Source organism: Pelobates fuscus, chromosome 13 (assembly GCF_036172605.1).
Source record: "Pelobates fuscus isolate aPelFus1 chromosome 13, aPelFus1.pri, whole genome shotgun sequence".
In the NCBI taxonomy this organism is placed as follows: Eukaryota; Metazoa; Chordata; class Amphibia; order Anura; family Pelobatidae; genus Pelobates; species Pelobates fuscus.
Window position 1 is genome coordinate 19,065,675 of NC_086329.1, and position 24,400 is coordinate 19,090,074.

Below are 24,400 nucleotides of genomic sequence, written 5' to 3' on the forward strand. Positions count from 1 at the left end.
ATTTGACTGTGACGTACGACACTATCTTTTCACATTGCGATCATCCAAGGACATTTCAAGAAGCTACCTCCATCTTCTCCACCAATACATTTCTATTTACCGGATTAGAGACTCTGGATTGGACTGCTATTTCATCTTACCAGTGTCCTCATTGCCAAGTCATCTTTTCTTGTATTTCGCACTCCTTTGGATGGACCGTCCCCTTTTTTGTGAAGGCCCTCCTTTTTGGGCAGCATCAGTGATGCTAATCTCATCACTGGTCCGTCCCCTTTGTGGCACGCCTGTGTTGGGGAGAATGCTGCAGTATCTGGGCCTGGCCAGACTACGTAAAGTATGAATGGGGTCTTTGAAGGGGTTTGCAAGTGACTGCAGGGTAAAAGGTGACCATATTTGTGACACATTTGTGGTCATTGGTTTCATTGGAGTCAAGAGAACAGAATCTGCATTTCTTAGGCATGCACCACGTATCTTTGTGAACATGCAGTCATTCTGCGCAGGTCATAGTGATGAAGGTTGTATGGATATATATGAAGTGACCATGCAATTCCAGCAGCTTCCACCTGTCAAACCCATGTATCACATGTTTATACGGTGAATGGTGAGAATAGCACCTTATGCACAGAGACCTGTGAGTTTTGTATTAAAAAAAAATAAAAAAATCCATGTTTGTTCTTGTGCTCGGCTCAATTCACTTCCCTAGAAGTAATAATTTTAAAATCCTATTTTTGTTTCTGGAATGTTTTGTATGGATTCATCTAAGGATTATTAGAATAGCGTTTACTACAGGTGCTATTGAGTGATCACACAGGTTCGCTCATTCTTTCTTCTCATGCTCTCCCGCTTTACCTGGCTCGCTTTCTCATTCGATCTTCCCTCTCTCATTCTGATCCACCGCAGGGGGCTTTAAAGCCAGAACAATTCTCCTTTTTTTTTTTGGCTGTGAGTTCCCCAGAAATGTAATTATCCTCTAAAATGTGGTTAGCATTGCAGTAAATATCGCACAGAGCTTACAAATTACATTTGGGGTGTAAAAGGGATTGAATTTCATCGCAAGTTGACACTCAATTACAATTTCCATATATCTTGCATGAGGGGGCCGACTGTGTTAACCCTTTGACTTCTCAAATGGATAGAAATTCATTATATAGGGTCCCTACAATATATGGGCATAGATATATCTTCCTGTCCACTGCTTTTATGAAAACCCTTTCAAGAAAAAAAACACACAAAAAAAACACACATTGCAAATTTATTTTTCCGCTTATAAAATATCACAGTCTAGATCAGCAGGGGTGATCATTGTGTCCTTACAGCTCCCATAATGATCTGATTGCCACATTAAACACAGGCTTTGTAAATTTATCTTTTTGCCAGCTGAGGGGTATAAAACTGCCGAGGTGTATAACTCTCATGTTACTCAGCCAGCTAACAGACTGGAAGACATCTGTAAACAACTCCCATGATTCTTAGCAAACAAATCATTTGCCCCTTTAACACATAAGTGTATATGTCTGTGGCCTGCCGGGCTGAATAGTTTTCAATAAAAAGTCTAAGCAGACAAATATTTTACTAAAGGGCTTTTCTAAAATAACCAAATTAGAAAAAAAATAAAATAAAAAAAAGCTCAAAATTAACAAAGCTAGACTAAATTTTGTAAATCATTTGTTAACGTTTCACGGCTCGCGGTTTATGGTATTAACTCTATTAATTGTATCAAAGTCTCCTGCAGGGGTTTCAATCTTTTCTCCCCTGTGTCTGATTTATTTGACAAAAATAGGTTAATTCTGTGTTCTTTAAATCACGTACAGACACATGGACGACAGTGGCGTATGCGCCAGTGATTAAGTGTAAGTATTTTCATACCTGGGGAGCGAATGCATAATTTCTCAGGGAAGGAATAGATCATAGGTTACGGCAAATATATTATTTTATATGTGAATGCCGTTAACATCTGAACAGAAAAAAAAAATGTTAAAAGTGCGGTTGGGAATACAGGTTGTGTGTCAAATATCTTCAGGTAGCGGAGAATCTGACTGACGTCTATGGAGTTGGACAAATGTGTAAAATGTACAGATTTTTATGAAATGTACAAGTCTCCAGACAAATCCAAATTGTAGAATGTACTTCACTTATTACGCACCTTTTAAATGGTGAAATTTTTAGAATTGTAACGTGTATCTCTACTGCCCGAGCCATATCTTTCTAATGTTTTTGGAATACGCAGTTACCCAGAATTTCACAGTTTGCTTCTGCATTATCAACTTGTTACCTGTTTTGCCTCCCCACATCCCTCTAACCATGAGCAAGGGTTCCCCATTGGCTACCGATGCCTTTCTATGCAGGTGTATATAGCCAAGCATCAAGACAGTAGGTAGGTCCAAGACAGCCTAGCCTATTACGTGGACGCCAGGATGGCATTATGTAAGCAAGATGATTTCTCGTTCGAGCAGGGCCCTCAACACCTTCTGTGTGTGCGCCTGTATGTCCAACTCGTCTTGTTGAAAATACTTGTCTGTTAGTTCACCCATTGTACAGCGCTGCAGAATTTGTTGGCGCTTAATAAATAATAATAATAATTTACCATTATTATACGGTTACAAAGTGGGAGACAGAATTACGGCACCCTATTTATACTCAGCTGACAATAGTAAAGTAAGATGGATTAAGCCATAAGATCATCAACCACCACCTGGTCTTGGTCAAAAATATATACTACAGAAAAGATTACATTTTAATTAGTTACATAGCTCATAAACCTCGTGGGCCCACTCATTATTAAAAACAGGTACTAATTGTGCTTATTTGCCCTGGATTTTATTGCTTCATGTTTATGGGTATAAACTTTATAAAACCTCTATTAGATACAATCCTTCGATGTCTCCTAGGAAAAAGAATGTCTTTTGACGCCCATTTTTTTTTCCTTTATGAGCAGTTACACATCTTACCTCCAATGTCATAGGTTCTCAATAATATAGGGATGGCAGAACCTCTTTACTCAGCGTAGAGTTGCTGTATTTTTCCAAAGTGGGTTTTAAATGGATTTTTATTCACACCCTTGGAGGGAATAAAAAGACCATTTCTTCTATTTATAGTCCCACAGACATGAGAACAATTCTACCCCTTTTCCCTGACCCCCCTATCCCCCTCCCTCTCAGTTCAGGCTGCTTGAGGGATTCTGGGGTTAAGTCCGCTGCCCACTGCGGTGATGTAACTCCGGCTTTGTGTCATTTAAATTCAACCCAAAGAAAACAATTTTCCTGAATAGGCAGGCGGACAATAATATTGTTCAGGGCTGATTTTACTTTGGACGTGATCCAAACTGCTCCAAGGCAGCTCAGCCCGCACTCCTCCTCTAACCATCACTCTGCCGCCCTGCGTCTCCGCACTCCTTCACACGCCTCTGCTTCACTCATCTTTCCTTTCACACTCAACATTCTCTCGCAATTGTTTCGCTCACTCGCATTCTATTCTATTGGTGCATAGCAAACGGCCCAACTTTGGAGCCCGATAACTTTTGGTCCGACCAATCCTATTAAAGTACAACTCCTGTTAGTCTCAGACAACCGCTGGAGAAGTGTATTCAAAAAAATAAATAAATAAAAAAGAGGATCAGATTAACTAGCATTGTCCCTATATGTCTTTGTTAACTCTAGCTTTGGCACTCTGTTTATAAGCCCACTGCCAAATTTTCCACCCATTTTTATCTTCTTTTATTTTTAGTTTCTCCACTTTCTGCTTGTCTTGTTTCATCAGGTACACGCCTTTGTCCTCTTATTTGCCGTTCTGTCTTGACCTCTCTCCTCCACCTTCTCACCCTTGCAACAAACTACTTTAGAGCTCCGATGCGGAGACTGTACATGTCCATTCTCCTTTCGAATACAGAAGCCTCTATTTGACCTACGATAGTCACTTGACTGCAGTTCCCGCTAACTGTTGCAAACATTGCACGGAGGTCATTTCAAGGTCGCAAGAATTCCATCCTACACAGAAATAGCTCAGCATATGTGTATTGTGTAGCCTACCTACACAACTCCGCCAGATTAAGGGAGCAAAAACAAGGTTTTCTAGAGTCGGAGAGTTAAATAAAATCTTCAACAAATACGTTAACAATGTATCTATCTCTCCATTTTTAAAGCATTTTGTTAGAATCTAGAATGCACACAACTAGAAGGTTTTACAGAAATATATGGGGCATGAGATTTTAGAAAGTTATTTTGTTTCACAATTCTTTTGACATAGAGAATATTATTAAGAAAAACAAAAACAGACTACTCAAAACAAAACAACACAACAAAAAAACAAAAACAAAAAAAAACAAACTCAGATTACTACCCAAAACATCACTGTTCTAATAGCAGGGCTATCCCCTTAAGGACACATGGCATGTGTGACATGTCATGATTCCCTTTTATTCCAGAAGTTTGGTCCTTAAGGGGTTAACAGAGAAAAGCACAGTGACAACACTCTATGTAACATCTAAGGAAATAGAATGAAAATGTGTATTGCATGTAAAATCCATCAAGGAACTGCCTGGGTGATACAGCCGTTGAGATGTATGACCCTCACTGACGCCTTCTGAGATGGCTACGTGTGTAGTCCTGATCCCTAGAACATTCCAGAGATGAAATTAGGGCAATGCTTTTGACTTAATTCACATGAAATAAAGTCATCACAATTTACATGCGATTTTCCTTTTTTTTTTTATTCTTTATTTTTGTTGTGCATGTTATAGGTAACAACCAACATATCGCTCCGCTGCGCCCCAACAGCTGCAGCTGAGTTTGACCAACATAAAGCATTAGCATGGTTAAAACAGTTATAACAGTAATTGTCTTGCACAGTTTTTTTTTATATTGTTTGAACGTGTGTGTTGTAGTGTATCGAGGATGGTTTGTAGAGGGGGCTGCGAGCGTGTAGTTTAGGATTGCGTGGTATTAAATCTAGATCGGTGTTAGGAATGTGTCGGTTCAGGCTGTTCAGTTTAGAGCTATCCTATGATAGTGTGTTTGGTGGTTGTGGAGGGTCGGTAAACTGGCCCGCCTTAGGTGGCACCCCTAACCTACTGGGGGGCAGAGGGGAGAGCTGGCCAGTGTGAAGCCGAGCACCTGTCATGTAGTGCCCATTTTCCAGGTGCTGTTAGTCGTGGGTGCTGTTAGTCCAGGTGCTGTTAGTCCTCCATGGGGGGCTCTCATGTGTGTAGTGCGGTAACATATATATTTACATATAACCAATTATGAGCAACTTGTAACAGTTTCTGGCATTATACTTTGCAACTTTGCAAGTGGGTATACAGTCTCTCAGGAGTTCAGGTCCCTGGGTGGGCGGCCGCACTGGCGGTTTACTCGGGAGGGGTTCAGCTATGAGTATTCGCCCGTCTGTCGTCGGTCCTTTCGTGGGGCGGTAGACCCAGTGCCGTGAGGAGAGTCGGGGCTTCTGACAGCGATGAGAGTTTGTGTGCGGTCCCATTGTGGTCTACCACTAGTAGCCTGGGGGACATCCAACAGTATTTGATACCTGCTGATCTTAACTTGGTTGTGAGAGGTTGTAGGGATCTCCGCCACTGCAGGGTAGACCTTGTGAGGTCCTGGTAGAAGGTGAGGTTAGCGCCTTTGAAGTTGAGCGACACCCTGCAGCGCTGACCAGATGGCGATTTTGTCTTGTGAGTATCGCACTATGGCGTCTTGTACTGCCGTCGCTGGGGCCCTGCTGGACTTAGGCAGGTGGTAGGTTCCATCCAGAGTGACTTGTTTGGCCTGTGCGGCCGGCAAGATGGTGGCCACCAGTTGCCTCACATAGTGGGGGAGTTCTTCTGGGGTTACAGAGTCCGGTATGCCCCTTATCTTAAGATGATTTCTCCTTGACCTATCATCCAGTGTGGCTAGATGTATGGAGAGTGCTTGTTGCATGGATTGTAGGTGGTGGGTGGTTTCTTGTACAGTGTTCATACTTTGTTTGAGGTCAGCAATGTCCCCCCCTCTGCTGTGTTCACTCTGTCATTGACTCTCTGCATATCTGCCTTGATGGCTGCCACGTTAGCTGCCAGTAGGTTTTTGATTTCTCCCACCAAGTTTTGGAAGTCCCTTTGAGTGACTGGAGCTGACCCGTCCCCTGCAGCCAGTGTGGTGGACCCTGTGTGAGGCTGGACGGGCTGTGTATGAGTCTCGGTCTGTGGAGGACTCTCTGGTGTTTCCGCAGCTTTGTTGTTCCCAGGCGGCGCCATTTTAGGAGGTGGCTGCCGCTGGAGCATATGTTCAATGTTCTGTGCCCCTGATGGTGTGTCTGGGGGCGATTTTGGGGATCTGCGTCCCATCTCGGCAGCTGTTGTAGCCTGCCGTGCTGGCCCCTGCTCTCCAGACGTACCCGGTGGTGTGAAGGCGCCGAACAAAGCCGCCAAGTCCAGGCTTTGGGTAGCGTGGTAGGCCCCGGTCTTCCGCTTTTTCTTTGGCGCTTTGGCCGTTTGGAAGAACGGCATATGGCGTGTCGGGCTCGTGTCCTCGGTGCTTTCGGGTAAGTCGCTTGTTTGTGTGGGTATTTTGGGGTATTTTTGGGGACTTTTCTGCTCGTTTGCATTGGAGCTGATGCGACTTGTGTCCGCTCCGGTTCAGGCGCAAGCTTCGCCCCCTTACATGCAATTTTCAATAGTGTAATTTCCTGGGAAATAATGGATTTTGTTTTTTAATATAAGGCAAAGTTTTAAGATGGTGGGGCGTCAGACTCCTACAGTACAGAGATACTCATACGATACAAAGAGCTGAGCGTAATACAGAGATACTCATACGATACAGAGAGCTGAGCATAATACAGAGATACTCATACAATACAGAGAGCTGAGCATAATACAGAGATCCTCATACAATACAGAGAGCTGAGCATAATACAGAGATCCTCATACAATACAGAGAGCTGAGCGTAATACAGAGATACTCATACAATACAGAGAGCTGGGTGTAATACAGATATACTCATACAATACAGAGAGCCGAGCATAATACAGAGAGACTCATACAGTACAGAGAGCTGAGCATAATATAGAGATACTCATACAATACAGAGAGCTGAGCGTAATACAGAGATACTCATACAATACAGAGAGTTGAGCATAATACAGATATACTCTTACAATAGAGAGCTGAGCATAATACAGAGATCCTCATACAATACAGAGAGCTGAGCATAATACAGAGAGCTGAGCATAATACAGAGATCCTCATACAATACAGAGAGCTGAGCAGAATACAGAGATACTCATACAATACAGAGAGCTGAGCAGAATACAGAGATACTCATACAATACAGAGAGCTGAGCGTAATACAGAGATACTCATACAATACAGAGAGCTGAGCAGAATACAGAGATCCTCATATAATACAGAGAGCTGAGCATAATACAGAGATACTCATACAATACAGAGAGCTGAGCATAATACAGAGATACTCATACAATACAGAGAGCTGAGCATAATACAGAGATACTCATACAATACAGAGAGCTGAGCGTAATACAGCGATACTCATACAATACAGAGAGGCTGAGTGTAATACAGAGATACTCATACAATACAGAGAGGCTGAGTGTAATACAGAGATACTCATACAATACAGAGAGCTGAGCATAATACAGAGATCCTCATACAATACAGAGAGCTGAGCATAATACAGAGATACTCATACAATACAGAGAGCTGAGCATAATACAGAGCTACTCATACAATACAGAGAGCTGAGCGTAATACAGAGATACTCATACAATACAGAGAGCTGAGCGTAATACAGAGATGCTCATACAATACAGAGAGCTGAGCGTAATACAGAGGTGCTCATACAATAAAAACAAGCTGGGCACAACATAAAGATAACTAAATATACACAGAGCTGAGTACAATACAGAGGTAACCATACCGCAAACAGAGATATAATACACAGAGCTGGCCACGATACAAATATACCTATACAATAGAGCAGAGCTGGGTACAATACAGAGGTACCCACACAACAGGTATAAAGAATTAACACCCAGAGCTGGGCACAATAAGGAGATACCATAACTATCCCACACAGTCAGGATCGCTGTGATGGATTACACAGAGCTGCAATACAGAGATACCCACACAGTACATGTCTCTGTATAGTGCTCCAGCTCTCTCTATGTCTATCTTCCTAGCCCTCTCTTAGCTCTCACTCTCATGATCTCGTCTTCAGTAGTTCTCCTGCTAGGATAACTTTAGCTCTCTATTAAATACTGTCGCTGTTATGAAACATGTCAGCTACTTCATTAGCTCTCAGCACACAGTGCGCACATGGTTAAAGCATCAACATAGTGATAGACTCCAACCATGTCAGCTACTACTGACTCGCAATAAGCTCTCAGCACACAATGTATACAGTGTTAAGGCAGCAGGATACTGTAAGATTCTTTATTACCACTGCAGCTGGCAATATAATTAATCTGCACTGGTAATATGAAGCCAATAAGTAGCTGACATGGTTAACAGAAGCAACAATCGTTACAGGTTAAAACAGATTAAATCAGATCAGTCCTCAGAGTCACAGCCCCAGTCCTGCAGTTTGAAGTTTCACAACTTTTCAACCAGTCACAGCATGGGCGTCTCAGGTGTATAGTGACTGAGTTCAAAGAAGATGGTGGGTGTGTGCAGTAGGAATTATTAAAACGATTAGTGACAGACAGCACAGTGCTCTTGTCAGGAATGTGTCACCCCTGGCGTTTAATGGCTTTATATACATTATATATTTGAGTAAATTTCCTTGCTTAATCAGCAAGTATAGAGAGGCCAATAGCATGCCTCCACTCACGGGCAACTGGCTCTGCTGCTTGAATGGCAACTCAATGGAAATTCCAGAATTCCTTTTTAAAGGTCACTAGGCATGTGCAAAACCTACTGAAACAGGGCAGATTTCAAACCTGCCCATTTGTTTGACATACGTGGATGCTCTCAAGCAAGCTTCTCCAAACAACTAGCAATGAGGAGGAAGAGACACTTATATTCTTTACCCATAATTTATGGGCTTACCACCCTCCCCTCCAGAAAAAAATGAATCTTAGTGTTTCTAACCTACTATACATTTTTTAATGGGTGAAAAAATAAGTGTCCAGGGCCGGACTGGCCCACCGGGATACCGGGAAATTTCCCGGTGGGCCGTTGGCACCTGGGGCCGGGGTGACCTGCGGCCGCAGGGAGAACTTGAAAGGCGGCCGCAGGGGAAGCTTTTCATGAGGCCGCTGGGGGAGCAGGCTCTTCTGGGGGAGCAGGCTGTTCTGTCTCTGCTCCCCCTCCCTCGCGCGCTAGAAAGAGACCGGGGCCGGAATATGACGTCATATTCCGGCTCCGGTCTCATTCTAGCGCGCAAGGGAGGGGGAGCAGAGACAGAACAGCCTGCTCCCCCAGAAGAGCCTGCTCCCCCAGCGGCCTCATGAAAAGCTTCCCCTGCGGCCGCCAGCACAGCGATCAGTCTGCCCACCCACAGGTACCAAAAAGTGTGTGTGTGTGTGTGTGTGTGTCTGTCTGTCTGTCTGTCATGCTGTGTGTGTGTGTGTCTGTCATGCTGTGTGTCTGTCTGTCATGCTGTGTGTGTGTCTGTCTGTGTCATGCTGTGTGTGTGTCTGTCATGCTGTGTGTGTGTCTGTCTGTCTGTGTCATGCTGTGTGTGTGTCTATATCATGCTGTGTGTGTGTCTGTGTCATGCTGTGTGTGTGTGTCTGTGTCATGCAGTGTGTGTGTGTCTGTGTCATGCAGTGTGTGTGTGTCTGTCTGTCTGTGTCATGCTGTGTGTGTCTGTCTGTCTGTGTCATGCTGTGTGTGTCTGTCTGTGTCATGCTGTGTGTCTGTGTCATGCTGTGTGTCTGTGTCATGCTGTGTGTGTGTCTGTGTGTCATGCGGTGTGTCTGTGTCATGCATTGTGTGTGTGTCTGTGTTATGCTGTGTGTCTATCTGTGTTACGCTGTGTGTGTTACGCTGTGTGTGTGTCTGTATGTGTCATGCTGTGTGTGTCTGTGTTGTCTGTGTCACAGTGTGTCTGTATCATGGTGTGTGTGTCTGTATCATGGTGTGTGTGTCTGTGTCATGGCGTGTGTGTGTGTGTCTGTCATGGTGTGTGTGTGTGTCAGTCGTGGTGTCTGTGTGTGTTTTTAAAAATAGTGTTTTACTCACCTTTTTTTTTTTCCCCCAACGTCATGCTGGTCTCTGCCTCTATGACTGAGATCATCAAGCTTGATGATCTCAGCCAATCCGCACTGACACAGGAAGCGCCCCTAGTGACCGTCTGAGTGTCTGTCACTAGAGGTGTCACTAGGAAGCAATGTAAACGCTGCCTTTTCTCTGCAAAGTCAGTGTTTACATTCAAAAGCCTGCAGGGACAGGCTATAGACACCAGAACCACTACATTAAGCTGTGTGTGTGTGTGTGTGCGCCTGCTAGTGAGCTTGCTTGCTTGCATGTGTGTGTGTGTGTGTGTGTGTGCCTGCTAGTGAGTGAGCTTGTGTTTTTATGTCAATGAGCTTATGTATATTAGTGAAATTGTTTGTCTATGAGGCTGTGTATCAATGAGCTTGTGTGTGTCACTGAGATTGTCTGTGTCTGCATGTGAGTATGCTTACTGTATAATTAAATGTTTTACTCTGAAAGGACCAATATATTATATTAGAAAAAGCAATATATATATATATACATATATATATATATATATATATATTTTTTTTTATATATATTACTCTATTATCTGGGGTGGCAAGACATATCCTTACATATTACATGCGACAATATATGGCGCAATGACTTATGGGGCTGGCATAGATTTTTTTTTCCAGGGCTGCTTTGTATCCCCAGTCCGGCCCTGTAAGTGTCCCTATGGACAAGCCTCCACTGTACAGGTACAGGTATCTAGACAACAGCCTATAACCATTCTGCCAAATTAAAAGTGATAATACATGCCAATGATACATAACTGGTACAGCAATAACTTGTTAGCTGCTGCGAAGGGGTTAACTGTGGCTACGATTTGTCTTGCTCTCTTTTAGAAGCAGTAGGGCGAATCTTTTTTTACAGTGCTAGATTGAAGCACTGAATTTCATTGTCTTGCCTAATTAATGAGGATAATATGCTCGGCTGCTAATGAGTTTATTAGCAAACAATATACCCGGAACCGATTTAAGCAGCTCAGACTTTTAAAGGATGGCTTAGCTTTCCTTACCATTGTGATGTTTTAAACAATGTATACAGGGCAAGGATTTCTGCCGCCTTAGGCAGAGATCCATTTTGGTGTCGACTGCATCACACCAAAAGGGAACAAGCCACAGATTTATTATTTTTTAAACAATATAGTTATAACCCCTGGGGGCAGGCACTGGCCGCTCTGTCAGGGGGAGATGAGGTTTCTATGATTGCCATGAGGAGGTCAGGAGCAGAGAGGTGCAGGTGCAGGTGCTTTTCAATAAGATTTGACAACACCGTGTTTTTATTTGAGACATTTTTATCTCCTGCTCTGTAAATTTAACTTTAATGACATAAAGGAGGCTCCTGCAGGGTCTAGAATGCTAATAACAGAACAGGAGATAAGATATTCTAAATGAAACAGAATTTGCAATAAAAGGAAGTATAAACATTAGATTACTTTTTACAGGAAGTGTTTAGGAAGGCTGTGTAAGTCACATGCAGGGACGTGTGACCAGGGCTGCATAAACAAATCAATTTAACTCCTAAATGGCAGAGAATTGAGCAGTAAGACTGCAGGTACATGATTCACTCTATAAAACTGAACTAGTTTTAGTACTTATAGTTACCCTTTAAATTTACCCTCAAAAGAGCCTCAAATGTTAACCAGGAGGTGCTGGCTTAGTGTTCCCTTATACTATGGGTGACCATGTGAGAGCCAAATAAATACATAAATAAAGTACTTAGAATGTGACTGACCTCTACTCAACGCTAGAGAAGAATGCATTTCTGATGCCCCCCCAGTTTAAATTCTGGGGCCTTTGCAGTTCAATAAATTCCTATATTTTACATGATGTTTGCAATTTATCATTGGCAATTTCGTGTCTCTCTTTTTTTTTTTTGCACCAAATTTCTCTAAATCGGATTAAAACATTCTGGACAATCTCTAAATGTTTATTGGTATTGCATTTTTTCAGAAGCATATCTGGAGCTTAGAGAGGAACTCTAGATTGAAATGTAAAATGACAGCGTAGAATCTGAATTTGCTTCACAGATTGCAGGGGATAGAAAACAAAAACTTTGGTTTACCGCCCTGTGCCTTATTAGATCTACATTACTATTTATTATACAAATTTCAGATCTTCCTAGACCCGTGAACGATTCCATATGCATGTAGTATGGTTTATTATACTTATTACATTACAAATTGCATATTTAGAACTACTTAATCGAATGGTATTATGTTATATTTCACGTGGAACACTTTTTATTAGAAATGTAACGTAGTGCTTTATAAATCGATTTCACTGTTTATTATAAACATTTAGTATCTACATTTGCGCCATACTACTATAATCGTATTTCACACAATGGGGCTTTGTCCTCTTTACAGGGCTTAACATTTAAAATCTTACGCTACTAGTCAGATGCACTCACCATGGCAAGCCAGAGTATGGCCAACAGAGGTAAATTTCTATTTGCCAGGGCTAAATTATCACTTGCCAATGGCTAGTAGAAATGTTGAGCCCTGCACTATGCAATGCCAGCCTATCTACTAAGAGTTCAGGATCCAGTGGGAATGTTGTTAGCCCTCTTCCGGTCCCTGGATTTTTAACATTTAAATATTATTAAAAAAAAATTTCACTTGAGTGTTGTTTTTGTGGGTACTAGAGAATTTCATTAAACAAGCTGCTTGTGTTGCAAGGTAATACAGTATATTTGGCGTTCAAGTACCTCTGCTGTGCTCTGCTTTTGGGCAGCCCTGGTTGGTGCATCTATCAATCAATCTAGCTCACATGCTCTGGGCCGCCAACATCTGAAGTGCTGGAGGTTGCCTACCCCTGGCTTATTGATAGATTAGATGGTCAATAAATAAGCATTTCTGATGAGACGCATAACATCTTAGGCTAGCAGTGTTCGTTTCTATGAACAACAAGCTTGTTTTTGGAGGGGAGGCGAGAACTGTGGGAGTTTTTCCCCATTGCTTATATCATAGCTTGTTCGAGCAGAGTCCGCATCAACCCGTTATTCCTGTAAAAAATGTGTGACCGTCTCATTTAGTGTTAAAATGTCCCCTTTTAGAACAATGTAAAGCTCTGCGGAATAAGTCGGCGCTATATAAATACCAATAACTAAAATATTTAATAGAGCAGCTTCAAACGGCACTGTGCTCTTAGCACTTGCCCTACAATCAAAAGTAGATATGTAGTCACTTCTACAGTTGTGCCTTGAGCATGTCCAGATTTTTATTTACAAGTAGAATACATTATGCCAATAGATGTGAGCTATTTCTGTATCAATGTGTTAGAATATAATTGTATAATGCATACAATATGTTGCTGTATATATTATGCCCATGTGTATGTGATATTCTTTTATCAGCGTTTTATACCTGTAGTAGTGCATACATTAGACCAGGAGAAGAATCATATTCCGGTATCACTAGATATCTGAAGTATTGCGATTCGATCCCAAACAAGGTTAGATTTTGTTCAAACCTGCGCCGTTTAGGACGTTAATGCAGCTGAAGATTTATTTTTGCAGGTGTGGGAGCTCTAGGTGAGCAAATGGTTAACGAGCAAGCAGTGCAATGCTGTGCTGATCTTCCCTAACACGCAGACAGACCCGCCCGTGTTAGGCCAGACCGATATTTTGCCATCAATCAAACAACTATTAATTCACCGGGCCCTGGGGAGAATGTGTTACATCCTCTTCGCAGCTCCTGGCCGGATATCGCCGCAGTTAAAATACGCTCACTCTGCATTTGCTGGGAAAAATAAAAAATAAAAAAGAGAAGAGGAGAGGAGAATGTCCTGAGAGATCCTCACTAAAGGAGGGGGGGGGGAGCGAAGCAACAATTAAGAGCAAAGCTTCTGTTACCACATCTCTGGTTAATCAAAAACGCTTCCTTAAAAACATGCATAATTCAGAGCAGGAATGGGTGAAACGTAGACTTCACTGCCCAGGCTATATCTTATCCAATACAACTCAAATATAGGATTTAAATTGTGCTATTTTTTTTTTCCTTTTTATATTATTATAAAAGCAAATTGGAGAAGTTTAGGAGCAAAGGAATTCAGGCTAGAGATTAGGGGGAACATAACTACGGCATTGTGTTAAAACAAAAACTAATGGGTGGAGTGATGATGAAAAAGGGGGGTTAGGGTACAGACCCCCTTTCATTCTTTCGGCTTGCATATCAAATTCCATTTTTACCCCCCCATGTTCTGGTATTATCATGTGCAGATTCCTTTGCAGTATATATGCGTGTATGTCTGTGTGTGTGTGTCTGTGTGTGTGTGCAGAAGAGCTTTGGTGTGAAGATGCAAGGATAAAAAGGCCCTTTGTTGGATTTTGAATAGAATTAGACATGGATTTTAAAAAGAGCCCACCACGGAGGGAGAGCTGCAAACGCCAACCTCAGCCCCTATTATATGCCAGAGCCATACAGCGGCCTATCCTGCCATGAATATGTTTAGTCCAGCCGCTGTGAATGAAGAGAGAGAGAGGTTTGTGTGAGAGCGGAAACGCTTGACTGCATAGAGTGCTAGCTTCACGGGGCAGGGATTTCTCAATGTTTTTTTGGCACTCACAAAGCTTGACTGTACATGACCATTCTGAAGTGGCCTTCACCAAACAAACAAGCACTTTATCAGAGGCTTCAAATTTGATAAAGGGTAAAACCTTATCAATGTAAAATATATTGTGTGCTGAATGAAAATCAGTACATACATTCATGCTAGTAACTAAACGGATAATTAATGCTTACATTTAAGCACGGCAGGTAGGATATGTGGGGAAAAAACACAATCCGTCCCAGTTTCTTAAGGCAGAACGAGGACATTGCACCCTGTTTGTCTCTGCCTTCACTTGGGCCCTGCACATTGCGGTATATTTATCAAATTATGAATGTGGAGAATTAAAAAAATGTTTTTTTTTTGTTGTTTTTTTAAATCAGAGGTCAAAAAAATAGCTGGTTGCAGAGTTTGCTAAATTTTCCAGTTTGGCCATTGTCACCTTAAATGTGCAATTTCCTTGTCCGTTCTCATTAATTTCCCCCTTAGTTAATGATGTCACTTATGCCACTAAGTCCTTTGGCAGAGAAGAGGTTAAGATCTTGGCTTCCTATTTAAAAAAGATTACAATGAAGTACCGAGCAAGGGGTCTCCATCATACAGCTACTCTGTGAAAAATAACTCTCAATGAATGTCTTAATTCCCCCCCCCCATCTCCCATTATGATTTGTCTTTACCCCGTATACCCCTCTCTGCCGCTCTCTCCTCCTCCCTTCCCCCAGCCTTCACATTTTTGTTTTCTGTTCTCATCTCTTTTATTCTATGCAAAATCTCTCTTTAGAATTGCCATGGGGGGGAATAAGTATCACGTTTTTTTCCTGCGATAGGGTTAATAATATTTGACTCCAACCCTAATGGGGGTTTAAAAAAAAACATTCAGAATGCAAAAAAAAACAAAAAACATTTTTTTTTTGTTGTTGCTTCAGTTAAGTTTTACAATGTATCAAATATATACCTCTTAATGGGACCAGTAACCTACTGCATTAATTTAATGGACTGTTGCTCCTGTTTGTTCCTCTAATATTTCTGAAGTGAAAAGTGAAAAGTGAAATCAACACACTGGCTTTTGGTCTATAGATCTTTGTAAGACGTTAATTAAATTATTCATACTAGGGATACCCAGCAGATTTGGGTGACTAGTGACATCATCCTGAGGTTGACGTGATGGAATTTGGAGCCCAAAACAGCTTCCGTGACATATAAATATAAACTGATAATTAGACATGGGGGGAGGGTTAGCACAAAAGGTAGACACCGTAACAAAAACCCAAAATGACACATTTGTTGAGCACTATATAAATGCCCAGCAGGGTTATTTACCAAGTGAGAACACAAAGTGAATTTCAAATTTATCGCCAGAGTAGCCAAACTGAAAGCATCGCTTCCAATCTGGCTATTTTGACCTTAGATTTGAAATTCAAATAACCTTGTAAACGTCTGAACTAAATGTTCAATGGTACTCCGTCTATCTAAAAAGGTACAAAATGGTCAGTTTTAATATGGAAAAGGATAATGGTTGTAGCAAAATCTAACACTAATGCAGCCAGCCACCTAGGACAAGAATTTTTTATTTTATCTGCAAAGTAACTTTTGTTTCACATTGACCTTTGGCTAGTCTGTCCCTGCTATTGGCTAAAGTCAGGAAGCAAGTTCTCCTACTTCGACAGAGAGGCTAGTAATCATTTAAATGCCATAAAAAGATGCATAATAATGCAAAACCCAGGTGTAAACTACATTTCATGCAAAGACTACGTAAACAAAGTGATTTATAGCATTTTATTGGCAATACCTGTATACAAAGTGTAAAACAACAGAATTTGTCTATGTATAGATTTATATGGCACCAACATATAAGGCGTGATATTGCATTATAGGGATGTGGCAAATGTGGTGGTGTACACATATAAAAATAGGGAGTATACTTGTTTGTTAGTATGTGTGTCTGGCGTATCTATCTATGTATGTGTGCTAGTGTGTATGGATGTCTACAAGGGTGTATTTGAATGTTGGTGTGTAGCTGTGTTTATGTGCTTGTGGATGTTTCATATCTGTGTATGTCTGTGAATGGTAAGGGGGCATATTCAGCTACGCAGATTTGAGGAATTCTAGACCCTTGAAGCTTACGGTCTAAGCAAGAACACAACATGTGCATTTATATGTTGCATCACAAGATCAGTTAGGACACATTAGATTTGCTTCCAATACTGCTATAAAAGAGGATAGCATCATAACATTTTTTATTTTATTTTTTTAATTATGCATGGCTTTATCCTGCAATTAAAAAAATTAAATAAGATTAAAAAAAACACAAAACTTTGCATGTTTTTTTTTTATATTATTTTAAAGGTAATGTTCTATTACTTGCGTCTTACAAAATGTCTAAAGCAGTTTCATTTATTTATTTTTGCTTGTTTGTTTTTAAAAAGTGCCATCGCTCCATATTACCTTGTTGGGCTGCAAACAGTTTAAATAACTGTTGATTTCAGGGTGGGTGGGGGGGATTAACAGACTCTCCCGTCCCTCCCCCAAAACCACCCTCTCGCCCTTCTCTGACTTATCCTTTCCAAAATGGAGTCTCTATAGCAACAAACTTCTTTTCACCCTCCTTATTGTGCTGATGAGTTTTTTTTTTCTTCTTTGGTTTGGGGTGAGAAAGAAATAAGGGACTGTGCCCTGCCTTGATCCCCCCCTTCACTGTCAAAAGCATTCCTATGTGCATGATTATAAACTGACAAGCTTGAGTCAGCATCTATGATAGAACAGAAAAGTTCCTTTAGGACATAGAGCATTGCTTATCCCTGCATATAATACATAACGTCTATATAATCTTACATGCTGAGGTTAAGGTTTTAACCGAGACATTTGATATTGATCTTCCAATGCAATCCTACCCCAGGGCTGATTGTATTAATCTTATATGTATGCATCGGATTTGCATTTCTGTCTTGCACATTCTGAACTCAATAATTTCAGGAGAAATAGAATTCGAGAAAATGGTAACACAATAACGAACACTCAAAGCCCGATAGGAGATAGCAGCTTATAAAGAGTTTATGCCAGGAACTACTTTAGAGAAATTTAGCTGTCACAGGGGAACGTTAACTGAATAAATATACTATATATCATATTCTACCCTTCTATTACTTTGTGTGAAACATTGGACGGATAACACATTTGTCCATAAGCATTAAAATGCAGGTTTTGTATGTATGTTAGGAGAGTGAGAGAGAGATGCAATGAATGTCTTCCGTCTTCTTTAGAGATGTAGGGTGGAGATGTCATTAAGAGAAGACCGGGTCCAAGCACTCCTAAGCCAGCTGGCATCAATGAGGAATAAAGGAACTCGACTCCCTGACAGTATCCTAGAGAGGGAAGGGTTGATCCGAGAGAAGTGGGAGATGTTGAAGGTATGAATGTCACTTATTCTCATTCTTACACTAGCATTGCCTTCATTCACATGCCAGTGCCACTCAATGGGCTGCAAAATACCGGTCAACACAAACTCGTCTCAGGACATGTGGCAATACCATTAATCAGAACATTTTTTAGATGGTGAATGAGCAAACCATATGGGTGTCACAAATTGTTCTCATTCCCTTTATTTTAGTATATTTTTAATTGTTAGTCAGGACTCATGAGCTCTGGAACTGATGGAACAGAAATATATAAAATAAAAAAAACCCCATAAAGAAGAATCTTGGAGGAGAAGGACTGTGATCAGAATAATTCTACAAAAATGTTATGTAACTAGCATGAGAGAAGAGGGACTGTGGGGGGGGGGAGGTGGGGGTAGGGGGGGCGGGTTAAGGCATTGGAGAAGATGGGAAGAGGAAAGGCATGTAGAAAAGGCTTAAATTGAGAAAATCAAGGCATTCTGAAAATAAAGGACACAAAACAGGTAAAAGGTTGGCAGGAGTGAGGAAGAAGAAGATCAGGAGTTAGATAATTATAGTGGGGATTGGTTTTCAAAAAAGGATATAAAAAAAAAAACTATATAAATAAAAAGTCTGAACAAACCAATTTAATGGCAAAAAAGGTTGTCCTTGACTTTGATGGATACTTCCACCATCAGTCAGAGAGGTCTGCTAAGAAAATGCTGCTCTATAGAGGTTTATGTTGAGTTACTTTTCCGCAGCGTTCTTATAGTGAGCAGAACATAAACAGGATATGTTGGCCGATGAGGAACTGCCTATAAACGTTTGTGTTTGACTCAAATAAAACCATTTTTAATAACAGTCATGTCCAGAGAGGCTTTGCCCAATTAACTATGAAATACACCTTGTGGAGTGGAATAATAAGGTTTTTGACCACTAGTACCATATCAGGTGGAATTTACTCTTTAGCACCAAACATGCTTCGAAATATTCAGGTTATGCAACTCTTCTAACACTTCTCTTTACAGTAATGTTATGGTCTCTCACACTCTGGTTGTTCTAATCTACTTCACAGAAGTCTCTGTCGGAGGCTCTCTCAACCGGTTCTCCCCAGCCGGTCCTATCTCCTGGGAGTGGAAACTTGGTTCAACAGCTGGAGCAAAGAGTGAAGGAGCTGAAATCCTGGCTTAGAGACACAGAACTTGCCCTGTATAACTCGAGCTTGAGACTCGATGAGGAAGGTGACGGGAAAACAAAAGAAAGACTCCAGAGAGAGCTGCAAAGATTCCAGGTAACCGGAGAGTGCCTCTCCATCTTTAGATTCAAAATACGTCCCATTCCTCCTTGTGCCTTTATGGAAGTCAGCTGTGCCCGTTTTATTTGCCTGCATAACATGAGATACAGCTGTGACCTTTCCCCTCAAGGCATTATGATGCCTTTGTTACCATGACATGTTTCTGTGTCTTCGTTTTCCCTCCTTTATTTTTTTTGCCAGGCTCTATCTCCTCTGTGCTAATTTTCTCGTGTGCTAAACTAGAACCCAGCTGTGCTTCCACACACCCGCTCTTTGCCACCTTGAAACCCAGCTGTGACCTTTCCCTTCCTTGTGCCAAGCTGAAACTCAGCCGAGAGATTGTTTTCTTCCTGTACCATCTGCAAATGAAGAGGGTCCCGCTTCGCTTTCCCATGCTAGAATAAAATTCAGTTTACTTCTTTCCATGATGCCATGTATGTTTCACCCACACTGCTCTGAAGCAGAGTGGATCCTGCTCCCCATCTAGTGATGTCAGCTGTCCATCTACATACGTCATCCAGAGAGATATTTAAAGCAAGAACAAATGACTGTATTCAGTGTCTGTACAGACAATAGCGCGTGCAAAAAAAATGCTGCTCTGTAGATAAACCTTGGACTGCACAACATAAACGTATGGTAACCTCAAGATATAGATATATCCCAACATAAAATATGCATATTCCAAATAATATACTGTATGTATGTATATATATAAAGCTTGCACAATGTCAGAACGTGAAGCCAACTTATAGTGCAAGAGCGGCGAAATATGTGAAATCCGATCCTTTAAAAGGTACTTGTAGACAAATCCTGACCCGAGCCATCCTAAAGAAATCCCAAAATGCAAGAAAGCTCTGGCACTTCCAGTATTAGAGCGTTGCTGTAATAACTCAAGAGAGGTACCTCTAATCTTGTGGCCTGCCCCACACCTGGTAGATAGGCAGCCCTCTGTAAGAATGGGGTGAGGGGAGAATATATATTTAATAATTATTAAAATAAAAATTATTAAAGCATCTCTTATTCCCACTCCCTACACCGCCACACACATTACACACACAGTATACCCACCTTCACATACACACATGCACACACTCACACAGGACACTTCCCCATACACAAAGAGTACACCCCCTGCAAACAAACTTCATCCCTGATACACATTCATCCCTCACTCCTATATACACTCACTTCAATCCCAATACACATCCATCTTACAGCTCCTTGATACACATGTACAATGCAACCCCAATACACATACACACTGCAGCCCATAGACACATACACATACTGTACAGGCCACACACACACCAACACAACAGTCCCTGTCAACAAACGCACAATCTTAGCAGCCCCTATACATGTGTACAAGCATATACACTACAGCCCTTAGCAATACATAGTACACCACAAACAGACCCTTTTTTACACACATGACCAAAAACATCCCCTTCTACACACACCTGCCTCACATTAATTTTGTTCTTTGGTATTCAAGTTGTGGGAACACCAGAGACAAGACACCAGCAAATGCAGTGCAAGTGTCATTAAATTCACCTGCGCTGTGCTAAACCATCATAGGGCGTTTCACCCATCTTGGGGTGGTGGAAAGATTGGGTGAAGAAGTCCATCACTTCCATTCACTGAAGGATCCTCCACAAGGTAGCAAAACATTGTTCCACTAGTTGATGACGGACATGGGTGACAGCTGTGATGTAATTCGACTAAAAGCAGACATAAGGTTCCTGAATTAGTTCCAGCAAAGCCAGGAGAGCCAGTCCAATCTCTCTGAATGTGAGAACATTGACTGGAAGCCTTGCCTCTTGAGGCCACCATGACCAAGGACGTCAACAATCCACAAAGTTCTCTAGAAGGAATACTCTTGGTTCACTGACAGATGGGAAATTCAGCAAACTAAGTCTCTCTTCAGTGGAATTGCATCAGAGGATGCTACCAAAAGGCTCAGATTATCCATTCAGTTCACCACTGAAGGCATAGGGTTGACCTGAGCTTTTATGGTGAAATGTCTGTTGATTTTGAATGAGGACATAAAGTCACATTGACTTTTAAAACTTTAGAGGACTATGGTCTATTCCTTTTATGTCAATGGGGAAGGAGTAGCAGGAACAGGGGTAAAATATATAATCGCCAGTTGTCTTTCCTTTACTATTTGTGGTCCAGCAACGAAAGAAAGGGACTACATCTTTCCATTCACATAAAGAAAAGTTTGGAATATATATGTTTCCTTTCTGAACATGGCAGACTGCCAAAAAATAACTGAACACTAGATTGAACCAAATTTGCCTCTCTACCTAAAAACCAAAACAAAATACATAATACTTACAGTACTATACCTTGACCAAAAATTGTGTTTTTCTGAGAATTGAAAACATCCCTTGCATTGACCTTGATTGGTTTAGTTTTTAGTCAATGCCAGTGTAGCATCTCCCACCAGATATTTTTTTATTAGGCTAATCACTGTACTGAAGACATTTTTCTTTTGCAGCTTTTGTTTATGTCAAAAATTATTTGCGTCATCACAAACCATATCCTATACATACAAACTAAAATTACGAAAAATCCATTTTATTTTTTTCTTCTTCTATAATTACTACTGTTTGTCTAGTTTTGTCCAATTCCTGCTTCTGAAGCTGAAGCAAGTCCCCCTCCCTCCAGTACAGTTGTCAGAGTAAACGAAGCTGACAGGCACAATGGGAGATCAATATTCTTGCCATAATTAGTAATAAAACCAGTGTGGGGAGGTCAGGAGGGCACAAAACCCCTGCCCTGTTAGTAAGTCCTGCCAGCAGTGCAGTTTGCATGACGCTAGCCTCCTGATACCGGTTTAGTTCTAATGGCATGGAGAGGAACGTACGATTCATAACGCAAGCTACCTTAGAATCTAACGAGTTTCAGATTCTTTGGAGTTCAGATTCTATTGACTGCAAGATATGTAAAATAAAGAGATTAGGAGAGTATCTAGTTATGAATGTCAGGGGAGTGTGCCTGCCTCACCCGATGTTGCACCCGTCCTGTTACCAGCACTTTTTAAAAAGTTACAAGAACTTAATAACGTTCTTTTGATAGAATCTTCTCATTGTTGGACCTCCAGTCCAGTGACATCATCACAATCTGGAAGATAGGCGCCTGATCAGATTTTCATGATTTCCGTTTTAGTGTGATGTCATTAGATTATAGAAAATATTCTCAAAGATTTCATTTCTTTAATGTATTTAAAAAAAAAAATATTGCTCTGAGGCTGGTTCAGGCATCAATACACATTGTTTGTTCTACTGCTCACTTGAAATACATCAGCAACAACAACAAAGGGAGCTCCAGCCCATGAAACCGATGATTAATATGTGTTCCTTTGTGTTAAAAAGTTAAAAACTGACTGCATGCCATGCTTTTTGGTTTGCGGTAGGCTCCTATTCCATAAGCATTAAACCTTCATTGCAATTAAGGACTTAACATTCTACACAGCTTTACCAGATGAAACCGTGTTTTAAGCATTATGGTCAACCCTGGCACTTTATTCATACGCATATCCAGCTATGCCCAGATTTTACCACTATAGAATGTAAAAATAAACTTACATGCAAGATACATTAGCGGAATAAAGGGAATATGTATATACAGCAAGCAATACCTCACCCCATCTTTTCAGTATCTCAATGCTCTTTATGTTCTTTATAAAAGGACAGAGCCTCTGCAAGCCCCACTATTGTGGATTACAACTCCCATGAGTTTATCTGGTTGAGAATCATGGGGATTGTAGTCTATAACATTTGGACTAGCGGAGGGTATCCCTTGCTATACACAAGCACCACTTCCCTCCCAGCGTTGTATCCTCACCTACACGTTGTGATCTAACGTACTGATGTGATGGTTAATTTAGGCCCTTTTCCCCTGTGAGCTATGATTAGGGCTCTGCCATGTGCTTCATTATTGGCGAACACTTCAATAGTGCCATTTAAAAGGCCATATTTCTGCCTTCCTCGTTGGACCTAGCGATGATACATGGTGATAATTGGCAGAGAGCGATGACTCTCAGTGGCCTTTTAATCGCCCTATTTGTCAGACTCGGTGTCTGTGCAAGACGAGTCATATTGATGGCCCTTCTCGGTCCTTCAGTCGCTGACATTTAACCCATCCAGTCACATAATTTAAAAAGAACCTGTGCAGCACTGTCAGAGCAGTGGCAGGCTTCTTTTTGGGGTGTATAGGTCTATGTTAGAACTTCTGAAACCTGTTCTCAAGTAGCACCAATAAACCTGATTTTATTTTTAGAAGAGCCGCAGTCTTTAAGCTATGATTGAAAATAATCATAATTGTGGACTCAATTTATTATTTTTAATGAGCCTTTTTAAAATTATTTAATATTTTTTGAAAAAAAACAATATATATATATATTATTATTATTTTTTTAACATAATTATTTATTTTTGTTGTGCAGTGAAACAAACACAGATATGCATTGACATATAGAGTAATCATGAGCACTGGTGAGACAATATGAAGTTACATGTCAAGATTAGCTGCACTTTTTTTTTTTTTCTTCCGTTAAGAGTAAAAAATAAACGTAAACAATGAATGTGGAAAAAGCACAACAGGAAGTGCGGGATATGCATGCTGGATATGCATGAGTAGACAATAGTTAACTATGGTATGCTTAGGTGTATTAAGAGGTACAACTCACGATAGACAAACTATGCCTAATGCGTCGGTTGAGATCATGAAAGAAGAAAAGTTAGTCTAGATTAGTCTAATTAGATAGAGGTACCACTGGGAATATGCTTTTTTTAAGTGATACGAAGGAGACAAAAAACAAAAACAAAAACAATGAAACAAAAAACAACCCACAAACAAACTAACTGGTGCAGATTTCAAATTATGGATGCTAGTCACTAGTCCCCCTCAACCCACACCACAAGTTGGCCAGAGCAGAAAGTCCATCTCAACACTGATGTAATTTTCCCTTCTCCCTGCCATCAG

At 41.0% G+C, this 24,400-nt stretch overlaps 1 protein-coding gene across 1 annotated transcript in view; it reads left to right on the forward strand.

Annotated features, from left to right (window-relative positions):
* The window catches only part of AKAP6 (A-kinase anchoring protein 6), a 133,167-nt gene that overhangs the window by 101,318 nt on the left and 7,449 nt on the right, over positions 1-24,400 (forward strand). Inside the window, exons 10-11 of the mRNA XM_063439612.1 lie at positions 18,001-18,147; positions 19,190-19,405. Of these exons, the coding sequence (XP_063295682.1) occupies positions 18,001-18,147; positions 19,190-19,405 (363 nt within the window). The remainder of the gene's footprint in view (positions 1-18,000; positions 18,148-19,189; positions 19,406-24,400) is intronic.